Genomic DNA, 20,679 nt, shown 5'->3' on the forward strand with positions numbered 1-20,679 from the left:
GTTAGCCCCGGCCCTCTGGTTATTTTTGGAAAGTGAATTCTTAGAGAACAGGCCAAAAAAAAAAGGAAGTTCAGAATGGTGCAATAAGAAATAAATCAATCTAATAGGTTCTGATGACGGCTTTGAGATACCCATTAATTGGTTCGAAATATAGTCATTTATTATCATACTGATTATCGTATTGATATTTTGCCACTTTAAATTCCCCTCTTTCCACTGTATTCCTCTTAACTTTTTGATTACATTCTTACAGACAAATCTATTAGAAGTAACTTTCTAACTATTTCACTTGGAGTAATTGCGAAATGCTAGAAGAATCACATTTTTCACCTCATAATAGATGTGTATCTTGATCAGCAAAACCACATTGAATCATAAGGGTCGATATAACTTGGCTAGACAGTTTCTTTTTAATTTACTACCAAGTCATAAACTTAAAGTCAGAACATTAAATTTAGATAAATTATGCCTTCTGCTACCTGTCACATGGATTTTATTCCCACTTAATATACCCTTTGCGGGAAAGCATTGGCACAGGGTAAAAACAAATTTTCCCACAAAGTTTCACATAGAAGACTTAAAGAAAAAACCAATTTCATCTAAATCCACATCCGAGAGTAGCAGCAGCAGCAACACCATGGCGAATGAGGTAGGAGCATCTGAGTCAAAACTAATTATCACCCGTTAAACTCTTGGCTATCAATTTCAATAATTAGAATTTTCCAGATGAGCTGTAAAACCTGAAGGTAGTCGTTACATACACACACATATACATACTTGTATATATAGATAGGAATGGGGAGTCGGGCTCAAGGAAAGGCAGATTGAAATTCTAGACCGTGGCTTAATCAGAGAGACAACAACAAGAGACAGAGTGAGAAGGAGATGGAGAATCGCAACAACAGTTATGATGATGGAAAAGCTTAATAGTTGCCATAAAGAAAAACGCGACCAAGACATCTTGAAACAAGTAAAAAACAAAAAAAAAAAATATAAAATAAAATTATGAGGGGAATCCACAGGCTATTAAATTCTTATTTCGTAGAATGAAATTTCAAACTAAAAGCATTTAAGCCTGGGAGCAAAGAAAGTAGAGACCCGCCGAGGAAGAAAAAAAGACAAAGACAGACACTAAGAGAAAGGGATAGAGAAAGTTATATTCATATATGTATGTATGAAAGTGCCGTTAGTTAAGTATAGCGACAACATGGTCGTCTGCATCAGCAACCAATTAGTAGCTTATTAGAATGCACACCAAAGGAGAGCACGGAGGAGAGCCTGGGCCGAGGGCAGACCAGGGAGCAGGGGCAGTCCAAACGAAAGAGTAATCCTTTTGCAGCAACAATTTGTAGACTTAAAATATTAAATTGCTGAAACTTGAAAACAGATTTCTCAGCAAAAATACAGCAAAAGATGAAGAAAAAAAAAAAAGACCAACAAAAAATACAGTGGAAAAAAGAGACCAAAAAGACAGACAAAACTTGCTCGCCAACCGGGTGGCCCCGCAAGGATGCAGACAAGACGCGAGGCAGCAAAACCCTGGGACACAGGAGCTCAAGCAGGGGGCAGGGAAGGTGTGGTCCGAGAACGGGAACTTGTGGCCATGTTTGGCATTAGAGAGAGAGGGGAGAGGGGAACCAAAGGAGGCCTGCTTAGATGCCTGAATGGCTTGGACCGTCGACCGTCGCTTGAAGCGTAAAAAGTTAAACTTAAATTCTCTTGAGTTGCTTTCTTGGAAATTGGCCCTGGTCTGTAGCCGTGTCCCGTACCCATGGCCAAAGTGGGAAAACACGCCCGACTTGCTAAAGCAAATTAAAAGCAAAAAGAATTCTACGCTTATAATAATGTTTGTCTGTTCCTGTCTTCACAAAACTTGGACAGTCTAATATTATGGGTAAAGATTTCAGTCAAAAACCAAAAGGAGTTCATGTTCAAATGCAAAGTTTCACACCAACAAATACAGGGATCAAGTTAGAAATAACTAAAGTCGTAGTTCCAATACTCTTTCTTGAAAAATTATAGATTTGGAAAAATTGATAGAATTATTGTAAGAATAAAACAGGTAAATATCTTTTGGAACTGATTTCATGAGTTAAATAAACGAAGCCAAGCTAGAAAGTCACCACTTTTAACGTTAATCGTGGCAAAGAACCTAGCTGAAATAAACTGAACAACAGTTAAGGACATGCAGTATTAGGTATATAGTCCTGTTCCTTGCATTGCCAAGTTCTTGGCTGGAAACTGAAACCTTTTTGCAAGAGTGCATAAAAACATTGTACAGTCAATTCCCCAATTCAGTTAGGCATTATTCTTATTACGTGAGGAGAATAAACAAATTGCATTAAATTTAATATTCGTAGCCTACTCACATCACCAAGGTTTTTCCTTAATGAAAGACTCTGTTCAAGTTCTGAGGAAATGCTCGTTTTTAAAGCTAGATTGTAGAAAGGCTTTAAGCGGAAGAACTCATGCCCAATTGCCATTCATTTGACTACCCTTATGTGAAAATCATATGCTTGTGCTTCTCCTTTGGCTTTTGGGTCCCCTCCGATCAATTCACACATCATGTTGATGGACAAAGCGACTTAATTACACCACACACTGTCATAATCAAAGGATTCTCAGATATTTTGTAGCCCCATCACAAAAAAGGGATAAACCAATTAAACTAAGTCGAAACCGACCAACGAGGCAACGGGGCAACGAACCAACCAACCAACTGTCTGACAATTCAAACAACAAAATTCATCTAACCAACAATGAAAACCTCAAAAATCTGCCCTATGCGCTGCAATTGGAATGAGTTGTGAATAGTGGCCATGACTACTAATCTGCTCTGTGCCCGGGCTCCCTGTTTCCCTTACTCTCTTTACACTCCACTACAACTGACAAGTAGAAGTTGTCAATGTTGCCTGTCCCATCATCGTTTTACCTCCGCCCCCGTCGCCGCTGCCCGCATTCCCATTGAATGCGACCCCCTCCCTCTGTCTCTTTGATTCTGACTGCATAGTTCGACATTTATGTGGTCGTCAATGGGTGTCGTTGTGTCGTTGATTTCTTGCTTAAGCGTTGCGCGATTCAATTTCAAATCCTGAACACATTTCCACGAGTGGCTGAGCGCAGGAGTAGGGCCTGGGACAGGACCAGGACAAGAAACGGCACGACCGGCACACAGTAAGGACAAGGACTCGCCATTGCCTGGGACAGCTAACAATGTTATCTCGTAATTTTACACGTCGATGATTTCAGGCGAATGAGTTTGATTCGATTGTCTCAAGTTTTTTTTCATTTTGGGGAGAAAAAATTGGGATGCACCGGGTAGCAGGAGGCAATGGCTTTGACATGCTTTTGACAGGCGAACGACGACGACGACGACGATGAGGAGAACGACAATAAGGACCATCGCCTGCTGTGTCCCAGGACGGCAACCCCTTTTTTTTTTTTTTTTTTTGTTTCTCCCCTGAACACGGGGGCAACTCTCCGTGTGCTGTTGCAATAAATTTTTGAAATGCAACAGCCCAGCCACAGCCACAGAGTGAAACTCCCCAGTAACAGTAACAGTAACCAGTGCCAGGACGTACACTTGGAAAGCATTAGAAAAGGGTTCACGTAGCATTTTTCGGTAGAGACAGCAACGGCATTTTGAATGACATGCAAAGTCGCCCCCCGTCCCCAACGAAAACAAAACATAAGAAGACAACTAAAAAAAAAGTAATGTAGAACCAAACTCGAACAAAACTTTGGTGAAAATAATTTCAACTTCCCTGGTCTCATAGCTATATGTATGTATATATTTTTTTGTAGCAGGGGTTGAGATGGTGGCAAAGAGTTTACCGCGCGCGTCTCTTCATTGTCGTGGTAATCAAATAAAAATCAATGGCTTGTGAAATTCAAATTGTGACTGCCGAACCCTAGACTTTGTCTCTAGTTTTGCCCACGACCTCCATTTCAACTCCTACTCCTACTACAAAGCAAACTGCTGTCACTTTTGTTCCCAGTGCCGTTTCTTCAAGTGCTTCAAGGCTCGCGTCGAAATCACGTGCCCAATTCTCATTTTGCCGTTAGCATTCGAAATTGTTAAAGTTAATGATCTGATGCCGTCTACCAACTATCTATCTAAGCCCTTAGACTAACGCCAAAACTAAATCAACTGTCATTAGAGCGAGTTGACTGAGCCCAGATGGTGAATACCCATGGACAACTTCATGGACTTTACCCCGCTCAACCGCGTTCTGTCTCCCACTCTCTAGTTCTTGTTTGAGGCGGCCAAGCCTGGCCCAGACTGGGACCGACCCGTCTGAGTCTTGGACTCTCCTTCTCTGGCTCTCACTGAATAAATTAATTTTTAAATAGCATAAAAACGTTTTCAAGTTTTTTGGTGTGGTGCGATAGTTAATTATAGGGTTTTACTTCTTGGCTGGTGTTGTTTACCTTTAAATGATCCGAAAAAGGTAAATGCTGAGAACTTTTTAAGGGAAGTTGTTACATAAGTTAAGAAAGATTCAACTCTTCGAAATGGGAATCTTTTGCGAGGATAGCAAATGGAAATGGAAACTAGAGAGGCCAGAATCTGACAGGAATATATTTTGCAAAGGGTCTAGGGGGAGTTATCTTTGAGTTTGAGCTTGTAAATAAAATTGAGAATTGAATGTAAAGGAAATCTTAAACTCTGTCTGGAGAAAAAGATTAAAGGATTGGTCAGAATTAGTTAAGTGTGACCTCAGTCATTGTTACTTCACCAGGGTTATCCAAATATTGTCAAAGCATTGTTACTTCTCTCTCTTACTCATATCACTTGCGATTTAAATGTCCATCACCCCTCTCATATTTAACCCACATTTATCAACAAATTTGAAAATGTTCCTTCCGGCTAAATCCAATTTCTAAGAAACAAAACAAGAAATTAACTTCATATGTTTGTTGCAACAAAAGTTTAACCGCATCGAATTCCCCCTGTAAAAAAGTCTGCAATTTCCAAATGCCCTTAGGGGGTTGGACATGAAAAATGTCTTTAATATTTTGTTCTTTCGCTTTTTTTCCCGACATTTAGAAATTAAACCGACAAAGGTGTGAGTTTGATATCAACCAAGAGCAGCTCTGGGTGGTGAGTTGTAATATTGGTTTTGTTGATTTTTGGGTGGTATCGGATATTAGCTCATATATCACCCCCCACATTCTTGAGCACCCTTAGAGAAACCCACCCCCCACACACACACAACAAAATAACCATCGAATCGAACCCAACTAAGCCGTGTGTAATAATTATGCTAACGACCGTCAATTGTATGAGCCCGCGAGGGCTGTAAATTGAATAGAGTTCTTGGGTATACAAACCGCAAGATAAAGGCTATAGAGAGAGAAACCTTTTCTTTCACTGACGGGTCTTGGTCTAAGATCCTGGTCCTGCGACAGTTGCTCCATTGTAGGTAAAACCAGGGACGAAAGGGTGAGGGCTTCTCGACCCGCATTGTCTCAAGTGGCCCAAGACGTGCGTTAATAGTTCCTTCGCATCGTACGTATCCGCGTGCCTTCTAACCCCTTTTCTTTGTGAAATCACAGCCCTTTTATTTGGAAATTAAACTCGCTTGGCTTTTCACAGTCAATTGACTTTTTGGCAGCGAGAAGCGTAACGGGTTAGAGAGAGAGAAGCGCAACTGTGTTTTATTTGCTTGTTGTCAACTTTTCACACACATGGAATACAACAGCCAAAAAACAAGGAAAAAACCCGTTGTCATCTCTGGTGGAACGGATTGCTGTTTGGGCATCCATTATTTGCAGACACTGTGCGGGGATTTTGGTGTTTTTTTTTTTGTCTCTCGCTTCTTGAAGATGTTTAAAACGCTAAAGTGTTTGTTGTTATTGCTGTTGACACGTTGCTGTCTGCATTAAGAGACAACAAGAAGTAGCCACCCCAAAATTTGCATTAAGATTATGTAAATCTATCGCCCAGCCAACAAAAAAAATATATGTAAAGCGAACATTGAAAAACCCAGCGAAAAGCCCTTAAAATGAAATAACGCCTGCTTCTGTTTTAGACAAGTCGTGAATGGTAAGCGAGCCGCTTTAAACGAGCGAAAAAGACTTTAAATTGATTTCCACTGTCAAGTGAAACATCAAATCATTTTCCTATTTTAATTAAAATTCCAAAGATGTAAAGGAAGTAAGGTACAGAAAGAACATAAACAGTTTGTCCTTTTTTCCCTCTTTCTTTCTTTTTTTTTGACTGTTGGTTTCCCTGTCTTGCCTAGCAACATTTAAGTTTTTGGGAAGGTTTAATTTGCTGTCATTTTCACTTTTACTTTATACCCCCATTTCGCCCCAAGTTACACATACACACACACATTTATCAAACCAAAGTCGTTCTCCCTCAGTCATTCCACATGTTGGCCTTTGTCAACACTGGACTTTTGGTAAAGTCCTGCAGCAAAAGTTTTCTGCCTGGACAGAAAGTTTTCGTTCTACGTTACCTTTTCGTTACAAATGTAAGTAAAATGTTGTCCATAGTTTCGAGAAAGGCAGCAAGAGGCGAGCATAAGGAAATTTATTTTGCCCATGAGTTGTTGGCACGTGAGGTAAGTTTCAGGCCCAGACATAGTTCAGGCCCATATATGAGCAATTATGTTTATGGAGTGAAGGAGTCAAAAAGGAAACGTTGGGGTAGAAATATTAGAGTAGAAGTAAAAGGAAGAAGAGGCAATCAGAAATTAGCTGCTTGCTTTGGTTTGGGTAGGACTTAAATGTGTAAAATCTATGACTGCCAAAAATTTAAATGACACAAGGGAATAGAATGAGAGATAAATGCTCCATCTTTTCTGTGGTATTTCGTTCAACTGCAATTACTTTACCCTTACGATGAAGATGTGCTGTTGTATCAGAGCTAAGCTCTTGAGCTACTGGTTGACTAACTACTTGCCTTTCTGCATGCTACTTACTGAACAAACTTTTTTGCAAGTGACAGTCTGACAAGCCATTCAAAACTACCCACATGCAGAAGGATCCCTGCGCGCGAACCGAACGCTACTTAACACTTTTTTTCTTCGTTGCTTCGCGAACAAGAAAAAAACAGTCTTTTGTCAAAGTTCAGCTGCGAAATCGAATTTGTGATACTCTGCAATGGCCGCTAGCTCATTAGCAATCCATCTACTAACACCTACTCTTGACTAAAATACCCTTAAAATAGCCAAAATTAACGTCGGGGTCACCAATTTTCATAGTAAGTGTGTGTAGGTTAAGAAGTAACACAATTGAGAAGTCTTTGAATGCAGATCATGTGGATTTGGTTTATGGACATTTCAGTGATTTACCCAAACACTAAAAGGGTATTAGCAAAAAAAAAAAAACACAAAGTCTCAGGCCAAAATGTATACAAAAAACCGCAGACACCAAAGAGGCAGGAGCGTCTGTTGCAAGGTAGCAAAAGGGGGCTGGGGTGGGGGGGTGTACGAACAGTGAGGTACAAAAGGGAAAATGAAATTCAGCATCATCGTACCCAGATCAGGCAAGGGGCTCAGCTGTTTTGGTCTCTTTCATGTCCCCAAATGCCATTTAGCATTTGACTTAAACGCGACTGCTGGTGACGGGAAAAACTACCAAGGGGGTGGCGGAGGGCAGGGAGAGAGGGGAGTAGGACAACCTGCTGAGATGAAGCCACTACCGACGACGACGACGACGACGGCACAAGAGAGGGAACATATGTTTGCCTTAGTCTGTAGTCAAAGTCACTCTCTGCGAGTATTTGTGTATATTTGCTTGTGATTTCATGTTAAGAACGTCTGATACCTTTTGCCTTCTCTTCTCTTTTCTTGGTTGCTTCCTTTCTTTTCATCATTCATACGCTCGTTCGTTCGTGTCTTCTTCTCTCTTAGGTTTCAGTTCGTTTTTTGTTTTTTTTTGTTCCAGTTGAATGCTGGCCACAAGACTTCACAATCTCCAAGCAGCCTCCAGTCAGTCGCAGTCAAACTATTAAGTCACATGTTGGCGTCTGCGGCTACCTTCCTTCCTTACTTCCACTTCATCTGTATGTTATTCTTGGTTCTCCTGGTGCTATTAGACTTTTGAGTTATGACTTTGCATCCTTTTTGGTCGGTTTCTTCTTCCACTTACTAAACAGAGAAGGAGAGCAAAGCAGAAAGTATGATAAGAAGAACAAAAAACGCAGAGACCCTGTTTAACCTGAATTTCCACATTCGCTCTGTCTCACTTTTATTTGTCTTTGTTTTTATAGCCTTTTTCTGCCAGGTAAACAGACAATGCAACCAAAAGGAGTTCTCTCTCTCTTGTTTAAACTTCCAACTCCACCAACTGCATCTTAAACTCCAGGTCCATATGGTTGCTGCTGGTCATTGTGCGGGTAGTTGTAGTTGTAGTTGATTACTTTTCTATTCCTTTTTGAAGTCAGCCCAAGGGCCAACCAAGCGTAGAATCTCTTGTTTATCTTCTGGTAAAGCTTGAAAGAAGTCTTCTCGGTGACATAATATGACAAGACCACAATCAAGTCCAACTCCAACAGATAAAGTCCAAAGACGACAACAAATCGAAAAATTCTGAGCAAAGACTGTCTGTCTAGACACGTCTGTCTTTCACTCTTGCACTATCTTTTCTCGGTTTCTCCACTTTTATCTATTAAACATAATTTACACGATTTGACTAACTTTATCTTCTCTCACACACAACTTTTTTTACTTCTTTGCAGGTAAGTTCCTCATGCAGCCGGGTAGATGCCAGCAGGTCTTAGCTTCAATTAGTCCTGAGTGCCAGCCAGCCAGTCAACCAGTCTCACACGCAGAGAGATGGAGGCGCCAACTTGGGTTATCCTTTCGCAGTTTGCCAACTTCCACATGTGAAAGGAAGAGAGGACACACACGTTCAACGTGATAAACTTCGCGTCTCTGGCGCCCAAAATTGTTTTTCAAGCTGTGTGTCCTCTGTGTGTACACATCCTTCTTGCTCTCCTTTGCTCTTCATCTTTATCATCATCATATTCTCCTGTTGTTGCGCCCAAAAGCAGGCAATAATTATGTGCTAAGTTGACACTGAGGCCTGAGTGGCTTGTGGCTTATTTGCTTACATTTTGGGTGTGTGTGTGTCTAAAAGAAAGAGAGAGAGAGAGAGAGAGAGCAGTGGCTTAAGTAAGTGTAAAATATTTAATTTTCATTTAAAGATTGAAATCTCTTCCCATTTCTTATGTTAAAGATGGTTTTAATTATGCTCAATTGAGAACGATTTATTTTGTATAAAATCAAGATATAAACAAGAAAGTTTTTATATATAATAGAGTCTGCATAGACTCAGCAAGTTAGTTCCAACTAAGTTCAATTAAAGATGCGACCAAATTGGAAAATATAATTGACAATTCGTGGATATCTTTAGGAATAAATTTGGTGAAAATAAATTGTAAATTTAACGATTTTACCTTTATTTGGCTTTTAAGCTATGCTTAATTTTATGTGTAAAAATCTTTTTATCACTGCGCAATCATCAAAGAAACTTTTCAACACTAAAAACGATTGCCGATAGTTATTTAATACATAAAATATTCTCGCAATTGTAAAGAAATTTATAGAAGTGAATGTACAATTCAAGTACAAGACTTTAACGACGAAAACACTTAAATTTGTGACCTTAAAGTGAATATATTTACGAACAATGGGCATGAGACCAACATAAATCTTTCATATGAAAGTAATATAAGATAACTCTATACAGTATGTGAATGGTTCTTTTCCTTTACTGTACTCAAAAATTCATTATAAAATATCCATTACTCAGGCTACACCACATAGTTGAAGCAATAAAAACCTTCCTAGCAAATATAAGCACTTACCAAAAAACACAGCAGCAGCAGCAACAACAACAACTACAACAACAATCAGAAAACTTTAGATAGAAAGGCATAGGAAAATGCAAATGTGCATCCCTTGGAAAGAAAGGGCTGGGGGAAAACACTTGAGAAAGTTTCGGCCATATTCATATATGTATAAGTAAGAATGAAACATGGCCCACAGACAGACTCTGGGGCAAGTCACAGACGAGGTAAACCAAAAACAGATTCATTAGATAAAATAATAAGCATTTGTCTAGGCTTGGCTAACGGGGTTCAAGGGGATGGAAGTGAAAACCTAACGTGGCGTATGAGCGATATTTTTTGTTCTGGCTTTTTACTACGAATGCAGGCGAAAAGTTTCTCTATTTTTACCACTCGAAGAGCAAACTTCAACACTTTGCTTGAAAAGCGAATATACATAAAAACAGACGAGAGTTGTATATATATATGTATGGAATATGTACATCGAGAGATGAGAGAAGAGAAAAGCTAGAAAAAAGTGAGGAAAAATAAAATAGGAGAAGAAACTTTGCTACTTAAAAGCGCAAAATGCCACGCAATGCTCCACTGGTGTTAGAAGAGGCGTGGCATTCTTTTTGGATGGCAGCCCGAAGGGAGGCGGTGGTGGACAGAGGAGGAGGAGGAGGAGGAGGTTGATAATGCCACAGAGTCGAGTGAGCAAGCGAGCAAAGTAACTGCGAACAAACCAATTAAGTTTATTACTTTTGCGTTTTTCAAGTGTTTCGTACGCCGGCCCTGAGTGTGTGTGTGTGTGTGTGTGTGTGTGTGTGTGTGTGAGTGTGGGTTTGTGTAATGGCAGGGCATTTAGCAAGTTGGAGTCCTCTTCTCTACACTCCATTCTCTTCACTCTCCTGTTTGGCCCGCCTGCTGATGTGCCACAAAGTTGTTGCAAAAGTTTGACAAAGTGCTTCAAAACAGGCGGCGGGAGTAACGTAGAGCCCAAGGAGCCAGAGAATGCCACTCAGCGCGCCTGAAAGTATGCAACAGATTTGTCAAAGAAATTAATAAATACCACGTCACGCTGCGTGTAACGGTAAAGGACATGAACATGAAAATGAGAGATGGAGATGGGCATGACCATTATTTACCCTCAGTCACCCTCCTTGCCCCATGCGCCGCTCACTGAGCAAATAAACGGGAAAAGAAAGACGAAGAATTTAAAAGAAACAAAAAATAAACCAAATACCTCCTCCCACCGAAGAATGTATACTCTAAATTTGCAATGAAAAAGATGCCAGTTGCAGGCGGGCGCTAAGAAAAATTTCATCTTCTTTAACAATTAATATCCTTTAGATCTCATTTGCAACCCCTTTTACGCCGTAAAGAAGAATTATTGTATAAATATTCATACCGAAATGTAGCAGAAGTTTCTTGTAGACCATGATTTAGACACAGACAGACGGACGGACGGACAGACAGACTCACAGGTTAGCTAGAACCCGCCATCCTCCTCCTACGCTTTGCTCATTTGCTGGCTTTCTACGGCACATTTGCTGGCAATTAAAGCAAATTACAAAAGTCGACATTTATTATTATTATTATACCTACTATGGAAGGCAATTTTCATTTGTATATCGTTGCCAGGGTGTCTACGTGTTCCAGTTCATCCATTCCGTTTTCACCTTCTCTCGCTTTCCTCACTCTTCAACTTCAACTGGTCCTGTTCTGGTCTGGCTTGGCATGGCCTGGTCTGGTCTGGTCAGAGGTGCCTTTGTCAAGGTGATTTATCACTTCTAAGCGCCTGGCACTCATTAATTTTTGATTGGGCCACGAAAAGGCAAAGGCAAAGAGCCGAGCCAACAAAAATGTTTCGGGATACCAGCGCAAATGTTTGTTGTTTCTGTTATATTAAAACTTCATCAAATGACTGGCCACTTAATGATGATAATGTCCAACGAACTGAATACATTCTCTGACTCTGAACTCGCGACTCTTAAGGCCAGGTTCATTAACCAGAACAATTGAGTTGAGAGAGAAGAATATATGTCTGTTTAGTTAACCAAAAGCCATTCTACGTATTCCAGTGAAAATACATATGGAAAGAGACTCTACACGAATTCTCTTTACTCTCCAGTTATGTACACATATATCCTTTTAACCGCAGCAAAGTTGAACAATTAATTATGGGGCGATGCTGTCGTTAACAAATGGCAAAAAAATTGCCCATACAATTTTTCGCTGGCGGTGACTTTGTGTCTAAATGTGTCTGCAATTGCTAATGGCAACTCTGCTCATGTGCATTACATTCCGGATTCAAAGCACAAGCCCTTCTCCACCCTTCTCCACCCTTCTCCACCCTTCTAACCCATCGAATCCAATGTATATGGCCAGGGGTCGTCTTCCTGTTCCTGGCCACGGTGGCTAGGTTTCGGATTTTTTCTTCCTGCCCGAAAAACTATGGACGCCGCTTCCGTTGACAGTTATTTTGATTTATGCGAAATTGTTGCGAGAAGTGTTGTTATATTTCCACGCCCCCCTTAAGGATGGGGTTTTTTTTTTGTTTGCGATTTGGAGGTACGGGTCGGTCTCAATGCGTGCTGGATACCCGGGTGCCTATGCCCAACAAAATGGCCATAAATACCAGCACAGAACAAAGAATTTTCTAGTTGCGAACCGAACCCCAAAAAAGCACTCAAAGCCCTAAAAACAAATTGCTTAACATGCGTATGTGTGTGTGTGTGTGTGAATGTGGATATATGTGTGTGCATTTATGTGAATAAAAAGGTGTTGGATAACAGACTTCCAAGGATAAGTGCTAAAGAGCCTTTCCATAAAGCAAATGAAAAGGATATCAGCGAATTAGGCTGAATTTATTGATTTTCGGAATCGTTTATGGAATTTGCGCTAACGTTTTTATGATTTATGGAGTTCTTCTATGCGATATGAAATCCACATATTATGTCGCAGAAATATCGATAACTATCGTTGATTTTATAGTCACAGAAAATCTTCCCTTATATACCTTCTTATATTTATCTATCGATCGATTATTCAAAAGACAATTACTACCCCGATTGTCCTTTTCTACAAATTTATCTCATTCTGTCTATCCCTTTGAAAATTTTCTCTTATTTACGAAATGCGGTTTTATTGCTTACCGATAATTGCTGCAAATAAGCGAAACTCCAACTCAAAAGAGTTCCACATAAATTCGATGCTCAACCTTCTTATTACTCACTAAATGGCAAACCCCTTGAGCACTCAACAGCATTTACTCTTATCTAAAAACCAGACACTTGTCCAGCAGCAGCAACAAAACCAACAAAGTACTTCATCTAATAACTCTAATGGCAGCAATAAAATATCCATATACATTTAAAATTAGCACTCGAATTGGAAGTTTTTTCCTAAAGGGAGGAAACTTTAAGAGCTTCGAAACGATGGGGGCGGGTGAGGTGAGGTGAATACAAAAAGGATGTTCGAGGCCAGCCTACATCTGACCCAAACCCATATTGTCGTGGCCAAATGTGACCGCAAACTACATAAACTATAATGACGCATGTGTGTGTGTGTATGTGCGTGTATACGCAGTGTGTGTGTGTGTATAGCCAACAATCCAAATTGAATGAAATGCAGGAAAAAGGTTTGGATAAAGTGAACACCAACAAAAAGAGAAAAAAAAAACAAACAGTTGGGAAACGAGATGACCAAACAACCGCATGGGAGCCAACGACGAAATGAAAAACAACAACTGCTGTTGCTGCTGTTGCTGCTGGTCAACTAGTACACTAACAACAACAACAGCCAAACCAATAAAGACCACTAAGTGTCTAAATGTGTGTGTGCCAGAGGCGCAGGATCCAAGAGGGAGTTACTCTTTCAAAGTAACCCTCTTCAGTTGCGCCCCATTGAAGTGGTTATGCAGTGGATGTGATTCCATTTGAAATAAACCAAATAGTCGCACATAAATGCGGGTGTCACAAATGCCAACCCAGTTGGGTTTTTGGACCTTGTCGACCTTCTCAAACCGCGAATACCGAACGACCTCCCCTCTACACCCGACACCATGTTTACCCTTTCCCTCGCTTATTGTTTTTGCGGCATACATCATAAATTGTGCAACTTCACTTCCATTTCCAGCACAGAACTCGCTACTCCTACTCGCTGTGACTTCCCTGGCCCATTCTAAATGGCCTAACCACAGTATGAAATAACCAAACCAAACCAAAACCCTGAACCCAGGGAGCAGCCTAAACTTCCGGCCGACTGTTTTTACTCTGAAACTGCTGATAAAAATGAAAAGCACAAACAGAAAACAGAAATCAAAAGCAAAAACAAAAGCAAGCACGTAAAGAACTAACTGGGAGAACTAAAAAAAAACTAGAATGATGAAAAGTTTGCCGTTTCGAAAATGTCTATCTGAAAAGTTTTCTGGCTGCTCGTTCAAATCGGGTTTAGTTTGCCGTTTCCGTGGAATGGTTCTTCTACCCAAAACATCATCATCGCTAAATGAAAGTCATTTAGTTTTCCATTTTGGTCCTACACTTTAGACTTGGTTCTCCGTTGCTCCGCTGGTGTCCGGTTCATTGCCAGAAAGCAATGTTTTTAATCAAGTTGGCGCAAAAATAGTTGGCACTGGACACTCGCGTCAAGTGGCGTCTAAGGGCAAGGTCTCGGTCTCGGTCTCGGTCTCACCCTCAATCGCTAGTCCAGTCCAGTTTGGTCGGCTTTATTCTAAAGCTTTACGATTATTTCCTCGATGACCAAGTTTCAAGTGGTGCTGCAGTGTAGAAGTCGGCTTTGATTAGCGTTTTTTATTTTATTTTTGCCCCACTGAATAGCATCATGTGCATAAAAGAATTCAAACTTCAACTTCAATTGAAGACTAAATGAAAGGCAGAACGCAATCGGCATTGGAATTTCATGCCATTGAAATCTACATTGAATACGAATAAATGTTAGGAGACACTTAAATATGCTTTCGGTTTCAAAGGGTTTTCAACCACCCTAGATCCTATTTATAGACAGATAGCAGCAAAAAGTATTTTAACAATCCATAACATAGGCATTCAATTTGCATATATCCCTTCTATTGAAACAGAACCTATCGGTTCAGTAAGTTATAAACTTATAAGTCAAGGGATAACTACATAATTTGCTATATCCCATATATGTAAAAAGTTTCTATATTTTATGATAGACGCAAATTAACTGATATAACATATCAGAGATATTCCCTTTCATCACATTATATCGTCAAATAGTTAATGGATAAAGTGAACGTATCTTTAATCGGTTTACCGTAATGATAGTAATAACGAAATGGTTTCACTCGAAGTGACAATTAACGATTTCGGTCACGCACTTTCTGTATTTCTGCAGACACATGAAATATTTAAATATATATTTCATTAAAGTCGCTTAATTGAAATTAACATGTTGTGATGGCAAAAAATATACATCACTCTCTTTTTCTTTTTGGTCGATGCAACATCTGCTGCAATTTGTATGGAAGCCACCCCCGATAATGAATTTTTTTTTCAATACTATTTTGGGAAATACCCCAATTCTAACAGATTTCAACTCACTTAGGTCACTTCTAAAACGCATTGGCCATAACGATTAGCCATGTTGCATAGAGATTAGTTGGACGTTAGAGAGGTATTTAAAACTTATTCGGGCATCAAATAAATATTTACATGCTGGGACGAATGATGATGGAAATCCGTGCTTAGTCTGCACATCATCCTATGATGGAAACGATGCAATTTTCCCCAAAAGCTGATGCGCCCAAAACTATGCAAATAATTCATTTGACAGACAGAGAGTTGAAGCAAACAAACAAACCAGCACACACACACACACACACACACACACACACACAAACACGAGCAAACAAACAAACCAAACGAAACAAACCAGAGTGATGATGAAGGAGGAGAACAAGGAGCAGGCGATGGAGCAGAGAAGTAGGCTGAACGATAAAGTGTGAAAATATGTAGCTGGCAAAAATGGAAAAAGAAATTAAAACGAGCAGACAACAAGGATGAGAAGACATCCAGGACAAAAAATGAAAAGAAAAAAGAAATTTGGCGTGTGTGTGTGTAGCAGGAAGAGATTGGCAGAGGACGTAAGGTGTGAGAGGTAGGTGGAGAGCAGTAGGAGTCGGAGAATAAACGAGGCACATGCCTTTCGTTGTCTTTCACACATGACTATGTCTACAGTGGAGGCCAAAAGTCAGCTGCCTGGCACCGTCTGGCATTCATGGGTATCTCTCTTTCTCTCTCTCTCTCTCTCTCTACCCGCCCACATCATTCATTTCACTCATTGAATCTGTAGATTTGCTGCCATTTTAAATGCTCACCTCTGAACGCTGAAAAGTATGCTTTAAAATATATATTTGCTAGCTCGAAGAGGAAAAAAACAACAAGGAAAACTGAAAATGTTTGGCAAAAATTCACATTAAATATTCAACATGTTATGTCGCATGTGAAAACGACCATGGATCGGGATGGTGGGGGGTGTGGGGGGTGTGGGAAGTGGAGGGCGAGTCGTGTTGGGCAGATTCAAAGCATTTTAAATATTTTATGGCAATTGATGGCAGACAGACAAGAAAGAGATAGCAAGCAGCTGCCAGCTCTCTCTCTATTAGTTGTTGTGGCCAAAAAAAATTTGTAGAAATCTCTACTTTATCTCTCTTACTCACTTTTATCCTTCATCTTGTCATGCTCATCATCCTATGCGCCCCACCTCTGTGCTCCTTCTGCCAGCTGTCACTTTAAGAAGTATTCATCTATAAAAGTATTTTCCATGCATTTCCCTGACATTTCCGCAGCATATGTACACACACACACACATACATACTTACATACATACATATAAAGGGAAGAAGAAATATTCAAATGGAATTGAGGATATGCTAAGGCGGCGGCAGAGTCGGCATCTTCTTTCTCATCAGCGATGCGGAAACGCGTTGTCAATTCAAATTTGCTCAAATACGTGAAAAATTCAGGGATGTTGGCGTGACACGAAATTAAATACTAGAAATAGAAATTGCCATCGCCATTGTTGGTTAGATGAAAACTTTCAAAAGTGCGTGAATTTCATTTGCTCCCTTTAACTCTCTCTTTCTCTCCCTTTTTGATGGCTGTTTCTGTCACGCTTTGATATCCTGTGTGCCTTGTGTGACATATCCCTTATGGCCACGCCTACGTATGCCATGCCATAGCAGATGCTCTTACTGCTATCACTTGCGCTTTTGTTTGCCTCTCAACACTCGAACATTTTGCTCGTCTCAATTTTTTTTGCAATTGTTGCCATCTTTTCTTTTCGTCTTTTCCTTGCTGCAGCAGCAGCAGCAATTGAATTAAATGTGACACCAGGAGGCAAGAGAGAAGGCGACAACATGCCTCACACATATTGCCACCTGAGCTCAGTCTTTCATTCTGAGGTGTTCTTTTGAGCGACAATGTTGTCTCTCTATGCCATTGCCATTGCCTTTTACCAAAAATCACTTGAAATCTTGTCAGCGTTTTGTCTGCTGAGTGCCGCTGACTGTTACAAGACAAACAGATGACAACAACCTAAGGTAAAAAAGGAAAATATATACAAGCAGAAGAATCGGATTATAAAAATATTGCTTGAAAAAGGAATTTAAGGTAATGTATTTTGGGACCCTGTCGCTCTCTCTCTCTCTTTCTTTCATGTTAAAGGGACTTAAACATAATCTTAAAGCTCTTTTGATAATGCTTAGTTCTCAAAAGGTTGACACTTTCTTTTCCCCTAACAAGTTTGTAACAACTTATCACACATTTCTCTCTCTCTCTCTCTCTATCTGAATAAAACTTAAATGGGTTTTCCAATTAAAATTACAAGGCAAAAGTTCATTTGGATAGGATCTCTCTCTATTAGAAATTAGAAATTTAGCTCTTTGAAAATAATTTAAATGAATTTTCCATTTTGATTTAAATTTCGAAACTGCAAAGCAGCAGCAGAGCAGCACTTTGGCAACACACTTCAAAGGTTTCAATTACAACAACATTGACGAGCCTCGGAAACCAATACACTTATCCATACAAACACACACACACACGCACACACACACATACACATACAAGGACATCGAAATAATCAAAAATGGCATATAAACAAACACGAGAATGACGATGTCGACAGTCGGCAATCGGCAATCCTATGTCCTGTCCTGCGTTCTCTTCTCCTCCGCCTGCCCACTTTACCCTGGCGCCATTACGTGCCGCATTTTGCTACCTTTTGACTGCCTCTTTCTATATACACATACATACATGTGTGTATCTATCTCTCTTCTTCTCTGGCACTTTGTCTCTTTCTGGCTCACTGTGTTTGTTCAAAATGTTAAAATCCTGTTTATTGGATTCAATGGTTTGTTAATTGCCAATTTCAACTCCTTCCACCAGGGGCAAAACTTTTCACAGCGACTATATACAGCAACGACGACGAGGTCCGATTCCCTTTCCTTCCCCTGTTGCCTGTTGTCACGGTCTTCCCCCACAGCTACTACTATTTGCAGGAGCGACGTTGAGTGCTTTGGCCTGGCCTTGGTCGGCTTTTGGTCTACTCTGCTCTGCTCTGTTCTGTTCTGTTCGATGCCATAATAATTTCCTGGCTATAAAATTCATTAGACGACTATGCAAGTCCGACCACCTGTAAATGTCGCCGTCTACGTTTTTGTCGCAGTCATTCCCAATGTCTGGCTCGTGACTTTAACTACTGGCTACCCGTTATATTCTCATGTGTGTGTGTGTGTGTGTGTGTTTAGTACTTTTAAATATTTTGTCGCTGTTGCTCGTTAAAATTAGTCCCAGCTAAACTCGACTAACATTAGAACTTATGTTATGTTGTGTTTATTCACTTGTGCGTTAGTTTTATGGACTTGTGCATAACAAATCTCTTTGCTCCATAAACTATGAATATGCTCAACTGATCCAACTGATATGTGATAATTAAGACGTAACTTGAGCACTTTGGCAATTATTTGTAAATAAAATCAAGAATCAAGATAGAAAATATCATTAAATTCAGTAATTTTTAAGCGAGCAGCTATAATAGTTAACCAATAACTTCATTTTTATTGTAGTAAAAGAAACCAGAAGACGCTATAAAAAAGAATTAGTAGTTTCAAATTCTTTTAAAGTTCGCCTTGATTCCTATTTCCAGTGTTGGCTACGTTTTATTTTCAGAAAATGTCCAACACTCAAAGCTGTTAGATTTGGCATTTATCACCAGATGGTTCGGTAGTCCAATCAAATTACCTTTTCCATTTATTTCAAATCGATAGCTTTTCGGTGATTGTCATTTAACATTTATAACTTGTCAATAGAAAAAGTAAGACTACAGACCAATCAATCAACTTTTTGAAACCCACTAAACTATTCCTTCACAGATAAAGAGTAACAAATGCTGCGTTCTTCGTTTGCAACTAAGCTAAAGCTATTACTGCCCAACAATGGATCAGGTATTTTAGCCAATTTTATACCCAATCGAGAGCAAAAGACGATGCCAGTCTATGATGGTTTGTGTAAGGATCCGCCGAAGCAAGGCTATAGCCCCTTTGGCCGGGATCAGCGAACATGGGGGGAATGGACAGTGGCCAGATTGGACGACCTCATCAATTGGGGGCGCAAGGGCTCGCTGTGGCCCATGACCTTTGGTCTGGCTTGCTGTGCTGTCGAAATGATGCATATAGCAGCTCCTCGCTATGATATGGATCGCTTTGGTGTCGTCTTTCGTGCCTCGCCACGTCAAACGGATGTGATCATTGTGGCAGGGACATTGACCAACAAAATGGCTCCAGCACTGCGCAAGATCTATGATCAAATGCCCGAGCCTCGTTGGGTCATCTCCATGGGAAGTTGTGCCAATGGTGGAGGTTACTATCATTACTCGTACTCTGTTGTTCGCGGTTGTGATCGCATTATTCCGGTTGACATATATGTGCCAGGTTGTCCACCCACCGCAGAGGCTCTTATGTACGGCATTTTGCAGCTGCAAAAGAAAGTGAAACGCATGAAAACTCTTCAAATGTGGTTCAGAAAGTAGAGCCTAATTGAAAGAACTTGTAACCTTTAAGTAAAGATTTAATCAGTATTTTTTTGTCTTTTGTTTTAATTTTTTGCGGATTTGTAAAAAGTTTTTTTTTGTTTGGACTGTTTTTGCAATCTTCTCAAAAACAAGTTGATTGATGACAATAACCATCGGAAAAATACAATTGAATGATCACCTTTAGTTCAGTGCTCGACTTTCTCATGCTCTCATGCTTTTATTTTTTTCAAGAAAATGTCTACTCGAGGGTAGGTAATCTGTTTTACTAATGACTAATAACTTGGAAACTCTTCTTGTTAAATTCAATTAAAATTTGCTGTAATTAAATCGTTCATTTCGTCTCACCTGTCGCTCGCAGTTTAAAAATCAAAAGATTTTATTCAGTTTCAATGGAAAATAGCCTGGCAATGCCCCTAACCCATTACTTATTATCATGGTAGGCTCTCACTTGGCCACTTGAGTTGCTGGCATTCTTAATGGACAAGAACGTCCTATTAACCAGGCCCAAAAGATTACGCTTGTACTGCTTTTTTTAATGAGCAAGCGCCGCAATAAAAGTAGACAAAAGCCTAGCACTCATTTTCCCCCTAGTGAAGGCCAAAAGAAAACAATAGATCACAGGGGATTCGGACTAACCACTTAGACGTACTTAGCGGCAGCATCAAGGAGGAGTACGGCATAAAACATACACATGCCAAGGGCTGAGTATGTATTATTAAATCAAATTAAATTAAATTAATGCCGCTGATTAAAACGTAACGTGACGACGTAAACAAAAGCCGGCGGTTAAAATATAAAACAAAAGCCGACCAAAA

At 40.0% G+C, this 20,679-nt stretch overlaps 2 protein-coding genes across 2 annotated transcripts in view; both read left to right on the plus strand.

Moving 5' to 3' along the window:
• Positions 1-20,679, plus strand: part of LOC6639727 (zinc finger protein jing) — a 154,657-nt gene that overhangs the window by 80,531 nt on the left and 53,447 nt on the right. The window lies entirely within an intron of this gene.
• Positions 19,074-19,909, plus strand: LOC6639775 (NADH-quinone oxidoreductase subunit B 2). The gene is made up of 2 exons (XM_002062770.4): positions 19,074-19,147; positions 19,206-19,909. The coding sequence occupies exon 2, from the start codon at positions 19,220-19,222 to the stop codon at positions 19,859-19,861; it is 642 nt and encodes a 213-aa protein (XP_002062806.1). The 5' UTR covers positions 19,074-19,147; positions 19,206-19,219; the 3' UTR covers positions 19,862-19,909.

Source organism: Drosophila willistoni, assembly GCF_018902025.1.
Source record: "Drosophila willistoni isolate 14030-0811.24 chromosome 2L unlocalized genomic scaffold, UCI_dwil_1.1 Seg196, whole genome shotgun sequence".
Lineage (NCBI taxonomy): Eukaryota > Metazoa > Arthropoda > Insecta > Diptera > Drosophilidae > Drosophila > Drosophila willistoni.